General features: G+C 43.9%; 1 protein-coding gene across 2 annotated transcripts in view; it reads right to left on the bottom strand.

The window, feature by feature from the left end:
* Dgcr2 (DiGeorge syndrome critical region gene 2) overlaps window positions 1–20,210 on the bottom strand; it is an 88,100-nt gene that overhangs the window by 16,305 nt on the left and 51,585 nt on the right. For both annotated transcript variants that reach the window (XM_004627993.2, XM_004627995.2), the window contains 3 exons: window positions 10,297–10,422; window positions 4,833–5,040; window positions 2,934–3,010 (listed from right to left, as the gene is read on the bottom strand). In XM_004627993.2, the coding sequence (XP_004628050.1) occupies window positions 2,934–3,010; window positions 4,833–5,040; window positions 10,297–10,422 (411 nt within the window). The remainder of the gene's footprint in view (window positions 1–2,933; window positions 3,011–4,832; window positions 5,041–10,296; window positions 10,423–20,210) is intronic.

The raw sequence follows: 20,210 nt of genomic DNA, 5'->3' as shown, positions 1-20,210 counted from the left end.
TCTGTTAAAAAGAAAAAAACCAACTTGCTTTTGGTTTTATGCTTAATTCCTTAGGCTCCAAAACACCTCATGGTACCGGGCTGTATCAAGTATCCTAGGCCACTTCGCTGGTAGAACAATTTTTTTAAAATCATTTTTTACACTGTGTGACCACTACTTAAATCCATTAACAAAATCTTCAAATCCAGACATGAGAGCACAGCTTTCATACAGAGCTGCTGGATGCTCAGGGCACCTGCAGAAGTATAGGGGCTTTTCCTGAATTGTAGATTCACTTTTCTCATGTCCCACAGAACTACTGAGACAAGCATGGTCATTAGAGACCACATGGGCCAACAAAGGCATCTCATACTAGACACAAGGGTCTGAGGCCACAGTTCAGACATGCTGTCACCACGCTGAAATGTCTCTTCTCTTTCAACCTCTCTCTTTAGGAGTTAGAGGTGTTAAACCCTAGGCATTCCTACTGAGTTTAGTCCTCAATCCTTTTATTTTATTTTATTTTAATTTTATGTGTGTGTGTGTGTGTGTGTGGCCAGCTCAGCCCACCAGGGGGCGGGGCTGGCTGGCATGTGGTGCTGGGGGATTGAACCGCGGTCCCTGATGCTTTGCTAAGCTTGTTCTAAGTAGGTGCTTTAGACCACTGAGCCATCTCACCAGCCCAATCCTTTTATTTTTAAGACAAGGTTTTCCTAAATTGCCTAGGCTGTGCCTGAATTTGTTAGCCTCTTGCCTTAGGTTCCCAGAGTGCTGGGATTACAGCCATGTCCCACAATGTCTGGCTTGGATGTCTTCTCTTTAATTATCAGGAATAAGAGGGCCGGGGAGATAGCTCTGTAGAATAAGTGTTTGCCTGGCAAGCGCAAGGGCCTGAGTTCAATCCCCAGTTCCACGAAAAAAAAAAAAAAAAAAGGATTAGGAAGACAACCATGCTCATGAGTGTTGACAATGTTCTAAGCCAGCCTGTGACTGCAGCGTATAAAGATTCAATGCCAACAATTGTGATGAAAGCAAGCAAAAAAACTACTAGGAAAATGATCCTTTATAAGACACTGTGACACTGGGGCCCAGAGAATCAAAAAACATTTATTTGGTAGCTGTTCCTATGTGAAATCTAAGACAACATACATACAAAGTCTGAGAACTCAAATGTAGGTAGTGTTTTCAGTAAGAAATCAGGAGGGTAAAGAAAGAAAGCACATTTATAATCCCAGCACTCAGGAGGTTGAGGTAGGAAGGTCATGGTGAGATCCAGGCCACCCTGGGCTATGTAACGAGTTTGAGGTCAGCCTAGACTGAATGAAACTCTGTCTCAAAACAAACAGAATGGAATGATGTTCTCAGGAGGAGAGGGGCCTGAGAGGCATGGGGGTCTGGTAAGCATGGCGTTCTTTGATGGGCTCTGCAGAACCCACCTCTACTCTCTGCCCATCCCAGCTGCCAGGTACGGCCCTAGAGTCTACAGAGTCCTGCCTCTCTCCAGGGAAGCTGGCTACCTATGGTGCTGACCCTTCTAGCCTTGTTTCCAGGTTCACAACTCCTCATCTGTCCTTATTTCACACAATGAAGATATTATCACTAAGATATGTTTAGGGAACAAGAACCCAGATCTGAGCTCAAACCAGAGGTCCAAGGAGCAACTCAACTGGCAAGGCCTGATGATGAAAAGGATGGGGAATGTGGCAACCAGACTGCACTGGGGGTTAGGGGGCAGAGCACACACCTGGGGAGCAGTTGCTATTAGCAGGGCAATAGGGCAGAAGGGCAGAGATGGGCCAGAGCCAGGACCTTAGCTGCCCAGAGAGGTTTCCTTTTTATTCTTTAGTATTTCCAAACAACTCAGCATGAAATATCTGAAATACCCTCTACACACACACACAGACACACACGCGCGCACACATGTGCGTACATGCAGGCTCATGCTATCTGCCTGACAGTTCAACTTTTGGATCATAACCTTAGACTTCCTTGCCCTAGAAAATTTCTCCTTCGTTCTTTGGCCCATGTGAGCCCACAATGTGTACTTATTTGTATGTCCCAAAGTCTTTGCCTTTATTTAATTTATTTATTTACTTTGTGGCCAGCTCAGCCTAAAACTATGTATCTATGATGTTTTGATATATGTATACAATGCATGTTTAAAACAATCTTTTAAACATTTATCGGGGCCGGGGAGATAGCTCAGTAGAATAAGCGCTTGCCTGGCAAGCACAAGGGCCTGAGTTCAATCCCCGGTTCCACCAAAAAGCCCCCAAAAAACAAAAAAAAACACCATTTATCATTTCTTTGTGGTGAAGACAGTTCTTTTGTAAATATAAGAAGCAAGATATGTATGCACACCTGTAATTTCAGCACTCGGGAGGCTGAGGAAGGAGGATCACTGAGTTTGAGGCCAGCCTAAGGCTACATAGTGAGCTCAAGGCCAGTCTGAATTACATAGTGAGACCCTGTCTCAAAAACCCCCAAATAAGTAGACATATCATGTGTAGGTACTAATTCCCTATGATGAATGTTATCATTATATGTATCTAAAATGTACCTATTTTTTAAAGGAAATGTATAGAACGTACTGTTACCCAGAGCCACCTCACTGTACAATTGTACATCAGAGCATCTTACTCCAATTTAAGTGTAATTTAGTATCCATTTATCAATCTTCCCCCAACCCCCAACCCCTTACTCTCCCTGGGTAAAGAGGCTAACAGTCTAGAGACCTCACCATGGTGAGAACAATGAGTTCCAGAGAAGGCCCGGCCCCCCAGGGGGACTGACTCATGTAAATGCGGCTGTGCACTCAGAGTCACGTCCTCTCCATAGTCCCTGAACTGGGTGGCTCTAGAGGCAGGCACAACTACTAGAGAGGAGAGGAAACTCCCAAAATATTCTGAGTCAGGATGACTTTCCTAATTTCAAACTTAACCAGAAACACTTACCTTTGAATGCCACCTCCCATCGACCCTCTAAGGAGGGGTTCCGGGCAGTAACAACATACTGATAGCCAACCCACAGCCTGTAGGGGTCAGAAACAGAAATCACATCATCAGAAGGAAGCAACTATCAATGACTGTGCAGGTGTTTTACTTTTTTATTTTTGTAATGCTGAGGATTGAAACCAGGGCCTTGTGCATGCTAGACAAATGCACTGCCACTTAGCATTGGTATTAAGCATTCATTCTGCTGACTTCTAAAACACTGAACTACAACACAAGCAATTTATGTTTTAATATTTAACAAAATGCATTAAAATTCGAAACAGTAAATTCATAGGTCATAAAAGGTTTTACCTCATGGTACCCCAACCAACCTCCTCCTTTGCTTATCTGATAAAACTTTCCCATTTGAAGCCAGATTAATCGTATTCTTGGTGGAAATAAAGCTCCAGAAACATGCATGCTGAATGCTAAATCCTAACATACTTCAGTATGTTCTGAAGTGTTATGACATGAGAGTCACATCTCAATAAAAACACAAAGCCCTGTGAATATATGTACTGCCAAACTGGATACAGACATGTGCACAGCTTCCCCTAGAGCTGACTGCCTCAGCTCTCCAGCCCCTGCGCTAGAGACCCAGCAGCTCACCCAGCTGCCTTGGTGGTAGCCTTGTGCCTGCCCCTCTGCCCTGGGCTGAGCTGTGCACCTACGGCTGCCCAGGGAGATGCTCTCCCAACCCTCCAATTGATGACCTCTTCCCTTCTGCTGGGCTTCCAGGCCATTTCTTTTGTAGGGGTAGTAAGAGTAGAGAGTTATTTTTCTCATTTTGCAGCTATAAAAGGAGAAACAGTTTTGCCTTATGATTTGCCAGTATCATATGACAAATAATTATGGGGCTGAACTCACCTCTAATGTTGAAATGAACACCCTGTGTCCACCTATTATCAGGTTATCATGCCCTCATGATAGGATGGCAGCTACGCCCTTGTGAGGAACAAGTAACCCCAAGGGAGCAACAAGCCATCTTTGGGACTCTAAAGAGCTATTTCCCCCTCTAGAAAAGGCTGCCCTGTTTTTTAAGATAAGGTCTCACTGTGTAGTTCAGGTTGACCTTAAACTCACCATGTAGCCCATGTTGGCCTCAAACTCATGGCCACACCCAGCCAAGACTGCCATGTTCTATCTCACACTCCTAGCAATGTGGACAGGATAATGTGATACAACCAGAGATGGCACACTGTGTCTCTGCACATGCCTGTCCCCAAATAAACACCCTTCTCCCCTCACCCCCACCCCCCTCCCTGGGGGATGCAGAGCCTGGGAGATATGTAGTTAGTTACTAATGTATACTCTTCCTCCTTGATGTGAAGAGCCAGGAGGTAAAGAGCCAGGTCTGGGCAGACTACTTGGGCTAAAATCCAATTATGTGCCCAGTAGTACATGTTCAGTCACACATGTGCCGGTATGGGCCCCAAACTGAGTGAGCAGACTCACAGGAAGCACTGAGCATAGAGCTGCCAGTTTCTTTCTTACAAGGAATGCCTGCCTAGCTGTGCACCTCTCACACCAGGCCCACGAAGCCCCTCACTAAGCAGTTCCTTGGGACACAGGCTGGGGCATCCTGGCTGCATGCACAACTGCTTCCGTGTTGTCCTCACAAAGGGGACCAAGGGAAGGGGCAGGTCCTAATTCCGCAAGGCAGGGACAGGGCCCAATTGTTCTTGCCCCATCACAAGCTCCCACCTCCATTTTGATGCACATGCTCAGTGTCTTGTGCTCCTTCTGCTTCTAGTGGGCAGGAGTCTGTGCTCCCCAGTGCTGGATGGCAGCTATGCCTTCTTAGGGGTAGCCAGACCCTGTGTGCACAGCAGTCCTCAGACCTCCACACCCACAACTTACTTGCGCTGGTCCTTCCAACCAAATGGGACCAGTTCGGGCTGATCCCATTCTTGGGCCAGGACAAAGCGCAGCTCCTGGTCAGTAGAGAAGGTGGCAAGGGAGCCATTCACACGCTGGCAGGTCTGTGCAGCATCCCAGTAGTTCTCCCCACTCAGGTAGACCCGGTAACAGCTGGCTTCATAGTGGTGCCATCCTGTTGGGCACTTCCCTAGGAAACATGAAGGATAAAAGGGGTGTTGTCCCCTAAGTTAGGATCCGAACTCCAAAATCAAAATTCTAGGGGCTAGGGATTTAGCTTAGTGGTAGAACACTTGCCTAGCAAGCTTGAAGCCCTGGCTTCCGTCCTCAGTATCAAACACAATAAACCTCACCTAGAGAAACAATTTCAAAAAAAAAAAAAAGAAAAGAAACAATTCCAGGGGCCAGGGAGATAGCCAGTAGAATAAGCGCTTGCCTGGCAAGTGCAAAGGTCTGAGTTCAATCCCCAGTTCCGGAAAAAAAACCAAACAAACAAACAAACAAATAAAAAACTCTGTGTGCTGCACGGGGTACAGACCTGCCTCAAAAATCACCCTAGAGGGGCTGGTGAGATGGCTCAGTGGTCTAAAGCACCTACTTAGAACAAGCTCAGCAAAGCACAGGGACCGCAGTTCGATCCCCCAGCACCACATGCCAGCCAGCCCCGCCCCCTGGTGGGCTGAGCTGGCCACACACACACACACACACACACACACACATAAATAAATAAAATTAAAAAAAAAATCACCCTAGAAAGCTGGGCACTGTGGCATCTCTATAATCCCAGCACTCACAAAGCCGAGGTAGTAGGGTCATAAGTCTGAGATCAGCCTGGGCTAAACAGTGAGACCCTGTCTCAAAGAAACCAAGAAATCAGCTCAGAGAAACAGAAACTGAAGCTCAAAAGGACAAGCTATGCTTCTTGGATCACATACTTTGTAGAAACAAGTTTTCTCTAAAATGCAAATTTAATCTATAATATAATATTTTGTGATTCCTCCCAATTTCTAAACAGGCCTTTTAATTTTTGTGGTTGTCAAGAGTAGCTGCTGAATGAAAATTTTTGTAGGTCAAATCTCATTCTCTGATTCAAGTCTGTTACCAAGGCAATAGACTATGAGACCTTGTGGGAGAAGGGGTAGCTAGGGAGAATCTCTGATGCCTAATTACCCCAGCCTCTTGCTGGTAGGCCACTGGTTCCTGAGCCACATCTCTGTCCCTTTTCTGTTCACATGAATGGTGGCCAGCACTTCCTTAAAAGAAAAGAAAAAAAAAAACACCCCAGAGGATCACGAGGTTGTGGGACCAACCCCAGCCTCCTACAGATAAGGATGGCTGGACACTGTCTCAGCTCATGAAGCTAAGGAACCAGTCAGAATTCTGCATCCCCGAAACCAACCAGCATCTTCTCAGTTTTTCAAGACTGTCAAGGGGCCAGGGAGATGGCTCAGTGGAATAAGTGCTTGTCTGGCAAGCGCAAGGGCCCGAGTTCTGCCAAAAAAAAAAAAAAAAAAAAAAAAAAGGACTGTCAAGCTGCCCCTCAAGCATGGGAAGGTACTTTACAGCTGGCTCAAAATGCTTTGTAGGGGCTGGTGAGATGGCACCTACTTAGAACAAGCTTAGCAAAGCATAGGGACCTCGGTTCAATCCCCCAGCACCACATGCCAGCCAGCCCCGCCCCCTGGTGGGCTGAGCTGGCCACACACACACACACACACACACACACACTTACATACATACATACATAAATAAATAAAAAATACTTTTAAAAAATGCTTTGTAGAATCTGTAATCTTCAAATGTTAAGTACTTTTTACCAGTAAAATGAAAAGTAACAATTTCAATAAAATTACATTTATGAGGGGCTTTGTTTTTCTTTTAGTTCTGCAGACTAAGCTCCTGCCTTGCATAGATTAAGCATCTGTTCTATATATCAAGCTACATCTCCAGGCCAGGGGGAACAATTTTTACTCAAAGCTATAGGAAGGAAGTGAGTGATGTCTCACCTCTAACCCTGTGAGACACGGCAACAGCACTGTTTGCAAGGACAGAAAGCTGGAGAGCATGACCTGCCTACTGCTGGGGTCCATGTTAGTACATCTGAGTGCAAAGGAACAAATAAGGAACCTGAGCACACTCTAAGCAGGCAGTTCTACTTATCTCCACGTGAGAGGCCAGGACACCAAGGCATGGAAAAATGGAGCAACTCTGGAGCCAGCACCAGGACCAGCTAGGCGTCCGTAAGAGCACACTCTGGAGAGGGAAACCAACTGGCGAGGGCGATGGAGAAAGGAAGGGTTCCTTTTTTATGGAAGTCATTAAAAATTACAATCTACAGCCACAACACTCTGAGCACACCTGATCTCCTCTGAAAATTACAGTGAAATTCTTAAAATTTATTACAGTAAAAGACAAAATTGCCATTAATCCTCCTCAAGACACTCCCCTTTGCCACATCCCATTTTGCCACTTTCTGAAGCAGTTCTAGAAATTCTCTTTCACGATTATCTTTAGAGGGTGTGATTAAAAAAAAATACAGTGAAAAAAAAAATACGCTGAATGCAACTGCCAAATGCCATCCAACAAGAAGACAGACCTGTAAAAACATTACAGTATGTTTTCATCTGCTCACCAGATCTGCCACCATCTGACTTCTGACTCTTCCTCAAAATCAAAATGACCATAAAAGGTAAACATTTTGAACTGATTCAGGACATCAAAATAGCCATAACAGCTCAATTACGACTCAAAAAGGGATACATACATTCAAAGTGAGGGAGAATATCTTCAGGAGGATTGATGACATGTCTTTTGCTCTAATAAACTTAAAATCTGGACATACAACATTTCTCAAATCATATCACTATTACCTTATAGGAAGTACTACATGCTCAATAAAATCTAAGCACCAGAAAGAGCATGGAGCTGAGCATCAAGATCCCATGGTGCTGTATCCTGGCACTTTCTCTTCAGCTATGTGAGCCTGGACAGGCTGACTTTTCAGTCTCCATTTCCTCCTATGCCAAATGTGTGCAACACCTTTCAACCATAAATATCCCTGAGGAGCTCACTGCTACTGTGTGAAAGAACTGGGCAAAGTGTCAGGACTTAGAGGTTGGCTGGCCCATGCCACTCATTGCTAGCTCAGTTTTTATCAGGAAATTTCACCAGAGAGTTTAGCCCCATGTTGAATGGAAGCTCTGAGTGGCACTGGAGGCCCTGCAGGGAAAGTGATTTCCCAAGGTTTCCTCACCACTGACAGTCCTAGGCTTGGACAAAGCCACTGCAGCTTGGGGGCCCAGCCCATGTCTCCTGTCAGCAGTCAGCGCAGGCTGGTGCTGTGAGGTGTCACTAAAGCACTCCTCAGTGCTGAGTGTGTAGGCTGAGTATGAACAGCAAACAGGTCCTATGCTCTCCAACAGGAACATCACAGTGTTACTTCTTGCCCCAGCTACAGGTGCTCATTATTGAACCTAACACAACATCACCTGAGCATATCTATGGGACAAAATACTTCAACTGTGATTTTCCTCCTCTCAGCCTTTCTTCACATTACGTTCCTTTAAGTAACTCAGTGTCATGGGTAATTCATTATATTATATATACACATATATGTACACACACACAATCATACTACATACTACTAAGGGTAGAAGGGCCACACACAGGACATGGCAGCAGAGACCATTCACTCTCCAGAACTTTTCCATAAAAATTTAGAATAGAATACACCAGAATAACCATTCCCATACATTTCAAATGGGTTAAATGTGCTTGTTAGAATTAGACCTTAGCAGTCTTCATTCTTACATTGCTATTATGAAAGGGGGCTTCATTGTATTTTCTAGGAAGCCCCTCTGAGGGCTAGCCATGTATGTATTTTGGGTGGTGATGCAATGGCAAACAGAAATATGAAAAAAATACCTGGGATTGGGAGACAGATTTATTTACATCGAGAGGAACTGACTGGGATCATTCCCAGACCACCAGGTCCTGATCTCTGGTGGTCTAGAACTTATACAGGATAGCAACCAGGAAGTACAGAGGCAGAATGGCTTCTCAATTGGGGACTTTATACAAATGCAGCACACTGACCAGCCATTTCTATATATTTGGTACAGGGTCTCATTATGCAGCTCAGATTTGTTGTGATCCTCCTGTTTGCAGCCTCCCCAGCACTGGGATCATAGGTGTGCGCCACCACGCCCAGTCTCAGGAGCCAGCTCAGTGGCCTGGGGGTGGGGCCAGCACAGCATGTGATGCCAGTGAGACCAGCCATTTCTAAAACAGAAGCAACCAGGACTGGAACCTGGGCAAATAAAACTGAAGTATGCTGGTGTGTGTGTGAAGGGCATTTCTGTTACAGTATTAAGGTTTAAGCGCAGCCTTACAGTGAGCTACATCCTCGGCCCTTTTCTTTTAGTTGTTGTTTTAGTCTAAGATAGGGTCTTGGTAAATAGCCCAGGCTTAAGTTTATGATTTTCTTGCCTTAGCCTCCAAAGCTGCTCAGACTGCAGGCATAAGCCACTGCAACTAGCTTCATTTTATTTCTATTATTATTAACTCTTTCGGTCTTGCTACATTGCGCATGCTGGCCTCAAACTGCTGGACTCAAGCAATCCCCCTGCCTCAGATTCCTCAGTAGCTAAAACTGTAGGTATGTGCCATAAAGTCTCACCAAACTAACCAACTGCTTTAAAAAGTAAACAGATAAAGGCTTCCTCAGCCAGTGCTGTATTTAAATTCTCAGAGCCTGCTTTCCTATCTATAAAAAGGAACAACCTTGGAATATTTTGCTGAGTTCACACACCTATAATATTTAAATGATGGAACTAAACAAAAAAGGGGATATAGATGAATGACCATTTTGTATCTGTATATTCAAAATGGCTAGGATAGATATATAGCTACGTTCTCTTAATTCAAGGAATAGAGGGATTTGTTCTAATAGTGTTTGTAAATAGGGTCTCATGTCTGCATCTTGTACAACAAACAACCACTAGGAAGGCAGTATGCAATGTGTTAATTACTGGAACTGTCCTACCAATTCAATTTGCAACTGTCTCATTGCTATTTATTTCTCAATAAAATTATGGGGGGGGGGGAGAGGAACAACTTAAGTATGGGATTTCCCAGTCAGTGCTGTCCAGCCCTATTCTGGCTGTGCTTTGAAATCAAGCAGCCTGGCTTTGGAGCCTAAATGGGAGCCTCAGGAGCCAGAAAGAGGGTATCATGCAGTCTTTCATCCTCAGGAGCCAGAAGGAGGGTATCATGCAGTCTTTTTCTGGGCCTCTGACCATCTTCAAGGCTGCTTTAGGACATAAGCCTTCCCAAATCATAGCAGAGAGGCACTGGGAAAGCTGGGAGTCAACTCTTGGGCTTCAATCTCAAGTTGGGTGGGCTTCCCTCTGGTTGGGGTCCCAGTCAGAACAGGTCTGCAACTTACTGCTGAAGCGGACAGGCTGCGCCACATTCACTGCATGGAAGTGCGTAGGGTCACCCCCTCTGGCTCTTCCCTGTCGCAGGTCCACAGACTCCTTCCCATGGTAAGGCCGTGACTCCCTGGTTACTTCTGAAAGCAAAAGGAGAAATATGTTGTAAGCCTGACCAGTACAGCAGTGACAAAGCAACTACGGGGCTTCTTCAGCTACTGCCTAGCTGAATGGCAGCATGGGTCACACTACTTAGGGGAGAAGGGCCACATACAAGAATGGCAACAGAGTTCTCTTACTCTCTGAAACTTTTCCTTGGAACTCTAGAATAAACATTGCCATACAGTTCAAATAGGTCATGTGTGCTGGTTAGGATTACACCTTGGCAGTCTTCACTACTACACTGCTACTAAGACAAGACTTTACCGCATTTTCCAGTGAGTATTGCTACACAGCAAAGAGTCAGCCATTCCTTTTTAAAAGCCTTCTGCAGTGTTATTCCCCACAGGGATCCTAGGAAAAGGGGCTCTTTCTAGATCTCAAGCTGCCTTTGACCCACCCTCACTGGTGTGATAGTCCCCACATTAAGGTGAGGGAGAGACTAGACATGTTTCCCTCACCACTCATCACTGGAACTGAGATGCCTCATCACTGGAACTGAGCTGCCTGTCTACCTCTGGCCAGCCTTGAGATGGTACCTTAAAGGTATAAAAAGAGTCTCCAGGTCAAGCTTTAGGATGCTTCTGTCTCACTCTCTGATGCTTGGCATGGGCCATGGGTTGCAGCAGGCCCTGATGCAAGGCTAGAAGGTGTGGACAGGAAGCTGAGCACAAGGGGAAGCATTCCAGTTTTATGTCACACAATCTAATAATAATTCATAGGTTGGTCCTCCCATACCCTTTCCTGGAGCCCTCCAATCTCACTGTGAGAGCCAAGAACCACTCTTCTCTCATGTCTTGGGTGAGCAGACTCAGAGAAGATAATTTCCCCAAGGCCATGAAGCAGAGAGCCAGAGGCAACATCCCTCCTGGGCCCACTACTTGCCATCCCAACTGCACAGATGTGCTGTGATGCACAATGAAGGGCACCTGAGGCAAAGTCTAGTCAGATGGGCAACAAATATAATCTGCATGGCTGCACACAGAAAGACAAGCTTCCTGCCAGCAGGTACATTTTAGCTGTGGACAACTTCTCTCAGGCCAGGTACATAGGATTCTAGAAGCTGCAAGGGTTGACCTCTTACAAACCTACCTTTCCTGACTCGAGAGCTGGCAACCAGCCCTTTGCCAAAGCTTCTTTTGCCATTAGGTTCTGCTAGGAGCAGACTCTAATGCTGCTTTTATTTAATAATATTTTCCTTCATTATAAAATAATAAATATTTAATGTAAAATACGTAAAAACTAAAAATTTAAAAAGATAAAATGTATAAACTTACATTAGGCTCACTCCTAGAGGAGGCTCACTCCTCTAGTCTCTTTTTTTCTTAGACAAACTTAGAAATACTGAGATCAAGATTGAGTTGAGCACTTGCTCGGCATGCTTGGGCCCCTGGGTTCTACCCCTGGGACCTCCACCTCCTACAGGAAAAGATACATGGAAGAAAAAAAAGGAATCACACCAAACGTTTTTGTTTTGGTTGGTTTGGTTTTATAATACTGCGATGAAATCCTAGGCCTTGTACATGCCAGGCAAGCACTCTATCACTGAGCTATAGCCCCTGCCACCCCCACCCCCACTCCCACTATTTTATGATTTTCTAAGCTTACAACTAAAAACAGCTTCCACATTGCTAAATGGGCTTAAGAACGCTGCTTTTGTGGCTGTGCCATACTCCACGAAAAAAGCAATTACCATTGAATCTTGTGCACTGTTCTACAAAAGCTACACAGGTTGAATTGAACTATATGTAAAAATCACTGTGTTCCTTACTATACTTCTCAGAGACCCTTTGCAAGTCATAGAAGCTTTGCTTCCTTCCCTCATTAAATTTTCATTCTTCAAGAGTGGTCCAAAAAAAAAAAAGAGTGGTCCATAGCTCCTCTACGCATGTAATCAGGTCTGACGACTGATTAGAAATTTCTCTAAAATACATAATATGCTGGGGTTGATATTCTACTGAGATGGCTCAATAGAATAAGTGCTTGCCTGGCAAGCGCAAGGGCCTGCGTTCAATCCTGGGTCCTTTTTTTTTTTTTCAGTTATTTTTTTTTAAATTAATTTATTCATTTTGCGTGTGTGTGTGTGTGTGTGTGTGTGTGTGTGGCCAGCTCAGCCTACCAGGGGGCGGGGCTGGCTGGCATGTGGTGCTGGGGGATTGAACTGAGGTCCCTGTGCTTTGCTAAGCTTGTTCTAAGTAGGTGCTTTAGACCACTGAGCCATCTCACCAGCCCCATCAATCCCAGGTTCTGCCAAAAAAAAACAAAAACAAAAATGAGCTAACCATGTCTGCGATAATCTTAGCACAAAGTGACGATCTCAAAGCAGAAAGTATCTTCATGACTTGGGTAAAGGGCAAAGTCAAGGACATGTGGGACAAGCCTGGGGTCAAGCTTAAGTGTGGCTAAAACATGTTTCACTTCACTTAAATTTTATCCACTGTCTGTTTAAACAAGCAAGGCCTGTGATTGCACTTTGTATCTTGGCCTTTCCCCCAAACTACATCCAGTACTTGGTAAACTGCTCACAAAAAGAATCTAAGGCAAGGGGTGAATGTAGGGAGCCACTCAGACTGCTTCAAAGCTCAGGAGCCTCCAAGGATACCTCAAGGTGTAACCCTGCTTGTCTAGCACTGGTGCACAGTGGGATACAGTTAGGTAACCATGACTTAGCACAGGTAAACACGTATGCGCTTATTATAGTATATATAAGAATGTAAACATGAGACAACAACCTGTACAAGAATTACACAATGAAGATGCAGGCAGCTCTCATTTCTCTACTTGGCTCTATGCTGTCTGTTATTGTTGTTCAAGTCTTGCATACACGTGCTCTTCAACCTTGGGACCTCAGACATGAAAATCTCTCTTGGTGGCAGGGTATGTAGCTCAGCAACACAGCATGAGTTTGGCAAGTGCAAGGTCCCGAGTTCAATTCCCAGCACCAAAAAATCAGTCAGTCAGTCAGTCAATCAATCAATCAAAATTTCCCTTGGCCTCCACAAAAGGGCCAACAGAGGGAAAGAGGCTAAGTAAAAGGTCACAGACTGCTGCCTGAATCTTGAAGACCAGGTGTACAGATGTTGGTGAATGAAGCCATCTGTAGCCTGGGGGTGAAGAAAGAGTGAGATATTTAGGGTGAATAACCAGAAAGCCAAAAGGTGACAAAACTCTTTTATGCTGAGCAGGCTTCTCTGAGGCTCAGGTGGTGAGCCGCTTTTTTTTTTTTTTTTTTTTTGTATTTAGGACAGGGTCTCACTATGTAGATCGGACTCATGGTGATTCTCCTATTTACAGCTTCCCAAGTGCTGGGATTACAGGCATGCTACCACGCCCAGTCTCAGTCAAGGGTATTGAACCTGGGCCACCGTGCTCTGCCCAAGCAGGTGCTTTAGTCCGCTGAGCTATCAGGCCAGCCCAGGGTTTTTTTGTTTTGTTTTGTTTTGTTTTTTCAAGACAAGGTCTTGCTATGCAGTTCAGCCAGCCTTGAGCTCACTTTTTGTAGCCCCTAGCCCAGGAACTCACAGTGATCCTCCTGTCTCAACTTCCCAAGTGCTGGGATTATAGGAGGGAGCCATCATGCCTGGTAAGCCTCTCCTTTTAACTGTTTCTTTTCACATCCAAATATTCATATTCATTTCCTCAGTCACTTGTTTATAAGACCCCTACCAAGGAAACTCACCAGCTGTAACATAGCCAACAAAAAGGGGAAGGTGCTTGCAGTAAAAGGCTCAAGTCAACAACTTCTGACATTGCCAGTCTTACGGAAAACCCACTATTATTATGGACCACTGGACTATTGGACTATTTCGCTGAATTCACACACCTACAATATTTACATGACAATGGAATACGCTTCTCTGACAAAACTAAACAAGAAAAGGGGATACAATGAACGACCATTTTGTATCTGTATATTCAAAATATGACAGATATACAGCTACTTTCTTAATTCAATGAATAGAAAGATTTGTTCTAATAGTGTTTGTGGACAAGATATCATGTCTGCATCTTGTACAATGAATAATCACTAAGACAACAATATGCAACATATTAATTATTGAAACTGTCCTACTTATCAGTTTTGAAACTCTCGTTTCTCAATAAAATTATTTTTTTTTTAAAAGGGGGGAAGGTGGTCATGCTGATGATAGTTAAATAAAAGACTCTCTCTAGGGAAAGCTTGGGAATGGACAAAGCACAGGATTAGCAACCTTTCAGACTTCTTAGGACCACCTGTGACAACACTTCCCTCTTCCCTAAGAGCCTGCTCACAGGTGTGCAGTTGGACACAAAGCCTGCTTTTCTCTAGTCAGGTGACTTGCATGTGACCTGCCCTAGAGTGCTGGCCTCATGACAAAAAACACCCCAAACCAATTCTCTTCTTCCTTTTCCCTGTAACTTCCAGGTACCATCTGAGACACAGGAAACAAACCAGTGAACACAGAGCAGATCAACCAGTGCCCTTCAGCGAAAGGTCATGCTCTCCTTGGTCTGCCTTTTCCACCTAGCAAGTAGACAGGGTTCCTGTGATGGATAGGATGACTTCCCACTTGCAAATCCAGGGCTGCCTCTGACATCTTCAAAAGCAAAAGAGGTGGTTCCTGGGGTCCCACTGGCAGGGTGCTCTTTGGTGCTTTCAAAAACAGCTTTTCTCTCTTTAGATGTCCTCATTAAGAGAGCAGCTAAGCTACCAAAGACAGAAAAGGAGCCTAGAAAGGGGCACCTGAAGCAACATGTAGCTGACCTGACACTGAAAATGGGAAGGCAAAGGAGCAAGCTTAGTGGTGTCAGGATCCACACTCCAGAGCAGACATGGGGCCTAAGGCCAACAAGCTCAGGGCCTGGGCTTCCCCACCTAACAGCCTGGACTGGCTTGGCCCCCTAACCTGGTCCATCTTGGGGCCTCGTGACCTTCCTCCCCAAAAGAAAACCTCAGAGTGGGAGCCAGGGTGTCAGACCAACTGAAGTCCAGCAAGGAAAATGAACCAGTACAGATTGTAGCATGCACTTCTAAACAACATACAGCAACAAAAGGAAATTATGTGTAAATGAAGGACAAAAATGTGAATGATTCTAGCTTGTGTTGTTAAAAATGTAAAACCTGTCCACACAGGCTCCAGATAAGCATATCATATCCCCAAATAAAAGAGGGGGCAAAATAAGCTTCTTTTGCACTCCCAAGTTGTCAGAACATCCTTCTTCCACTTGCATCAAAGCAAGTCTGGAAATGTGTCAAAAATCAAATGTTGGTTAAGTCAAATAATACTCCAAGATCACTAAAAGAGAATTTCTATAATCTAACACCCAGAAAACACAAAATTGTCACTGGTATTGTCATGGAATTACTTCAGTTTTACAAAGTGATTCTTGTCCTGTTCAGCCAGTCCAAGACTACTTTACCGAGATCCACCAGAGAACATGTTTTTTCATGTGGTTTTCATCTGTCACTGTTCTACCAGGAATTTGAAGTTACATTTAAAATAAAAATATGAGCACTTCTGTTTTTCCATTTTTATAGCCATATGGATGATATATACAGCCGCCCCCCCCCGCCCCCGGAGCCCTGCGAAAACACATCTCTGTGAGTTCTAAGTTCAAAATCTATATCCCCGCAGTTGTTCCTGGGTCTGTGAAGAGACTGTCTCTAGCACAAAGGTGGGAGTATCTTATCCGCTGCTATAGACCAAGGGCTGGGTCAAACAGTATATAAAATAAGAAACCTTTTTTGTTTCTGGAGGTGCTGGGGATCAAACCCGAGGTCTCCACCATGTTACATAAACACCCTACCTGAGCTACACCCTAGCCTGTAAGATGCTTTTTTATGTGACACAAATTTAAATACATATGCATACGGTAGCATACTCACCCATGTGGATACATGGACAGGTATATACACATGGATAAGCTAAAAATTAATAAAATTAGTTATGTTTGGGATGTGACTGGGGACAGTGTAAAGGAATAGGAACAGAAATTCTACAAATACATTTTTATACAATTATAATTTTTAAAACTTGTTTTATAAATCCCCCAAATAAATTACACATACTTTTGAATATACTAAAAATCATGCAGTCATATAAAAGGATGAATTTTAAGGTAAATCAATTACATGTCAACAAAAAAATTACAATTAAGTCAACAAAATGAGCAAAAGTCCTGAGACGAAAAACAGACTCAAATCTGAGCCTGAAAAAGACTCAAGTGTGTCATCACCTTGACACAGAAGGATGAATGATTTCTGACTGAAGAACTCTCTGCCTATACATTTTTGGTGTGCAACAGTTTAACGATGTTACTGAAAAGAAATCCTCAGACACAGATTTAAAAGGTCCATAACAGGGGCCAGGGGTTCGATCCCACCCCCAGGGTGTACTGAGACGGGAATGAAACTGGGCATAGTGGCCTGCATCTGTAATCCCAGCACTTGGGAGGAAGGTCCATAGATATGGTAATATTGGCATCAATATGAAATTACGATTTAATAACAAAAAAAAAGGAGTCTTGGTCTATCCACTGACAGCACCATGTATGACTGAGGAATGACGGGCTCAGCTCACACTCAGATATTGGTGTCTCAACACCACCCTCCTAAAGGGAGCAGGCCTCCTTGAAGAAAGGGGTGCTTTGAGGGCTGGAAGAGGGAAAATTAAAAAAATGAACTTGAAGCACTTGCAGTGCCAGAAAATAAGAAGAAAACAGGAAAGCTCTGCATAAAAGATTATTAATGTAGTACATACAATTATAAAAACTGTCATTTTAATCATCACTATTACAACTGATTCAGACAAAATAAAAGCTAAAACAACTGGGTACGACGGTGTTAGAGGATACCTTGAACACCCTTCCTTGGATCAACTTAATCACAACTTAGTCACAAATCACATTTCATTTCAAAGGGTACAAAAATACTCTTTTTTTTTTGGTACCACAGACTGAACTCACGACCTTGCACTTGCCAGACAGGTGCTTAAGCCACTGAGCTATCTCCCTGACTGTCTCATTATGATAATAATGATAATAATAATAATAATTATTATTATTATTATTATAAATATATTTGGTTGCTACAGGGTCTCACTACTCAGCTCCGACTCATAGTGATCCTTCTGTTTTCAGCCTCCCCAGCATTGGGATTACAGCCATATGCAATTACCCCTGGACTCTGTGGCTGGCTCAGCCCACCCCGGGGGCAAGGCTGGCACAGCATGTGCTGCTGGGGATCAAACCAGGGTCCCAAGTTAGCTTAGTTCACTAAGCAAACTTGCTGGCCCCTGTCTCGCTCATACTAACCTGCTGCAGCTATTACTTTAACCAACTGATCAAACTCAACACTGCTAATAAGGGAACAAACTAATGTGTCTTGTGATGTGACCTATACAGTATAACTGATTAAAAAAAAAAAAAAAAAAGCCAGGTATGGTGGAGCACACCTATAATCTCCGTACCATGATAGCCTGAGGCAACAGGATCACAAATCCTAGGCAACTTAGTGTGATCCTGTCTCAAAATAAAAAGAAGCTAGGGATGGAAGGTTCAGAGAATTTAAAAAGTCTCACTCAAAAATAATCATAAACTGGGCAAGATGGTGCATGCCTATTATACCAGCACTTGGGAGGCTGAGGCAGGAAGACGCTGTGAGTTTGAGGCCAGCATAGACTACATAGGTGAGTGCAAGATACAAAATGAGATACTCTCAAAAAATTAAATTAATAAAATAAAAATAGCACAAGATGGGTGGGGCAGTGATCCTGGGGGACATCAGCAGGTTTCTGAGACTAGTGGTTGGCTGGTGAGATTCTCACCCTGATTAACTGTATATGCTGGTGCCTGTGAGTCAGGTAACTGAACTGAGGATGGCGATGTGTAATAGAGGGGTCACGCTTGGAGTGCCTGCCATCCTGGTCTTCTAAATATGTACTTCTTGTCATGACATACCATTTATTGCCATAATGTCTCTCAAGTAAAGGATTTTTTTAAAAAGGGTAATAAATGAAAATAAAATAAAAATAATTTTAAAAAATAGTAATGAATAAAAATGTAAGTTCAAAAAGCAAGACATTCTACAAAACAACTGCTCCAAAAGTTTTTACTTTAACCATGAAAGATCCACTACCACCACCACCACCACCACCAAAAAAAAAAATGGAAATAAAGGGGACCTGGGAAACATTTTGTTTAAAGATCAAGTGGAGAACCAATAAAATATAACAAGTGATCTTTGAATAAATCCTAGATGTAAGGGGGAAAAATACCTGTTAAAGATATCTTGAGAATAAAAAATTTAAATATGAACTGACTGTAATAGTACTATAAGTTTATTCCATGTGAAATGCATTACACTTTTATTTTCAGATCAAAGCATTTAGCGGTAAAATTCTGTAATAGTCTCAAAAGGATTCAGGGAAAAAAATCCAAAGAGCCAGTTGTAGCATAATACCAGTTGGTGGGTACAGTTAAAGATTATACATGTTTATTGTACTATTCTTCACAAGTTTTAGTATGTCTGAAATTGCTTATGTTAAAAGATAGGAAGGGAAAGGACAGTTGGACACACTCAAGTCTCTTACTCCATATCACTAGTGATTTACGTGCAAGAAGATAAAAAGGAGGTAGCCATACAGGGAGGGGAACGCTAGTTGTTCAAAGTCAGGGTCCTTTACCCAGGAAAGGCAGGGCAGATCTCATGCCCTTTCTCCATCAAGTTTCTAAAAACCCATATTCCAGGCAGACAAGGATACTCTTCCATGAAAAGAATCAGACCAGTTTTAGAAAAAAAAGTCCCAAAGAAGCAGCAACCTCCAGTAACATTCCAGCTGATTCCCCTTCTGGGAAGACCCACATGCACAGAGCTTCAGGTCCCTTTGCCACACACAGCAAGGAAGCAAGAAGGACTATACCTCTGGAGCGCCTTTAGGAAAAAGGCAGCAAACGCCACCACAGAAGAAAACAATGCAGAAAAGCATATATAAAGAGACCTATATTACAAAAACGAAAAGCACACCATTATCAGCCTCACTGGGAGAGATTCTACCATACTCTTAAAATAATAAAGGCTTGCTACTACCAACAACATGTAGACAGCAAAATCCCTCTTTTCTCTGTGGGAAAGCTCACGTAGAAATGGCACATGATGGCAAAAAATGCAAACATTAAAAGAGTTGGCAGAAGTTGCAAATAACACTAAAACATTAAGACAAAGCGATTAGGAAAAAAAGAAAAAATAATTGAAGATTAATCCAAGAGCTTCAATTTCAGTAAGTTTCAGAAACAGATTTATGTAACAGAAGAAATGTACAAATCCCTCCCAAGTCAAAAGATACATATACATTTCTAAGATAAAAAGACTCGGGACGCCCACCACCACTCCGCAGCACCTCCCCCACCCTGCCTGCCAAGAAGGAATATCTGCCGTGTTCCAGGAACCCCGAGACCCAGTCCAAGCCCAGGTCCAGCGAGTGTGTGGGAGAGCTTCCCACTACCCTGCGCCAGCGGGACCCTTTACTGGTCCCAGCTCAGGCACACCGTGGGTGAGACCCTCTTCCACCCCCTTGGGACGCCCCCCACCACTCTGCAGCACCTCCCCCACCCTGCCCACCAAGTAGGAATTTCTGCCGCAGTCCAGGAACCCCCAGACCCAGTCCTAGCCCAGGCCCATGAGTGTGTGGGAGAGCTGCCTCTCCCCACTACTCCACCTTGTCCCCTCCAGGCTCAGCTCAGGCCTGGCATACAGGCCAGGGGTGTAACCCTGCAGCTGCAATCCCTGCAG

Source organism: Octodon degus, unplaced genomic scaffold, assembly GCF_000260255.1.
Source record: "Octodon degus isolate 3935 unplaced genomic scaffold, OctDeg1.0 scaffold00021, whole genome shotgun sequence".
In the NCBI taxonomy this organism is placed as follows: domain Eukaryota; kingdom Metazoa; phylum Chordata; class Mammalia; order Rodentia; family Octodontidae; genus Octodon; species Octodon degus.
The sequence above is the reverse complement of the archived record's forward strand: the minus strand, read 5'-3'. Positions and strand labels throughout refer to the sequence as shown.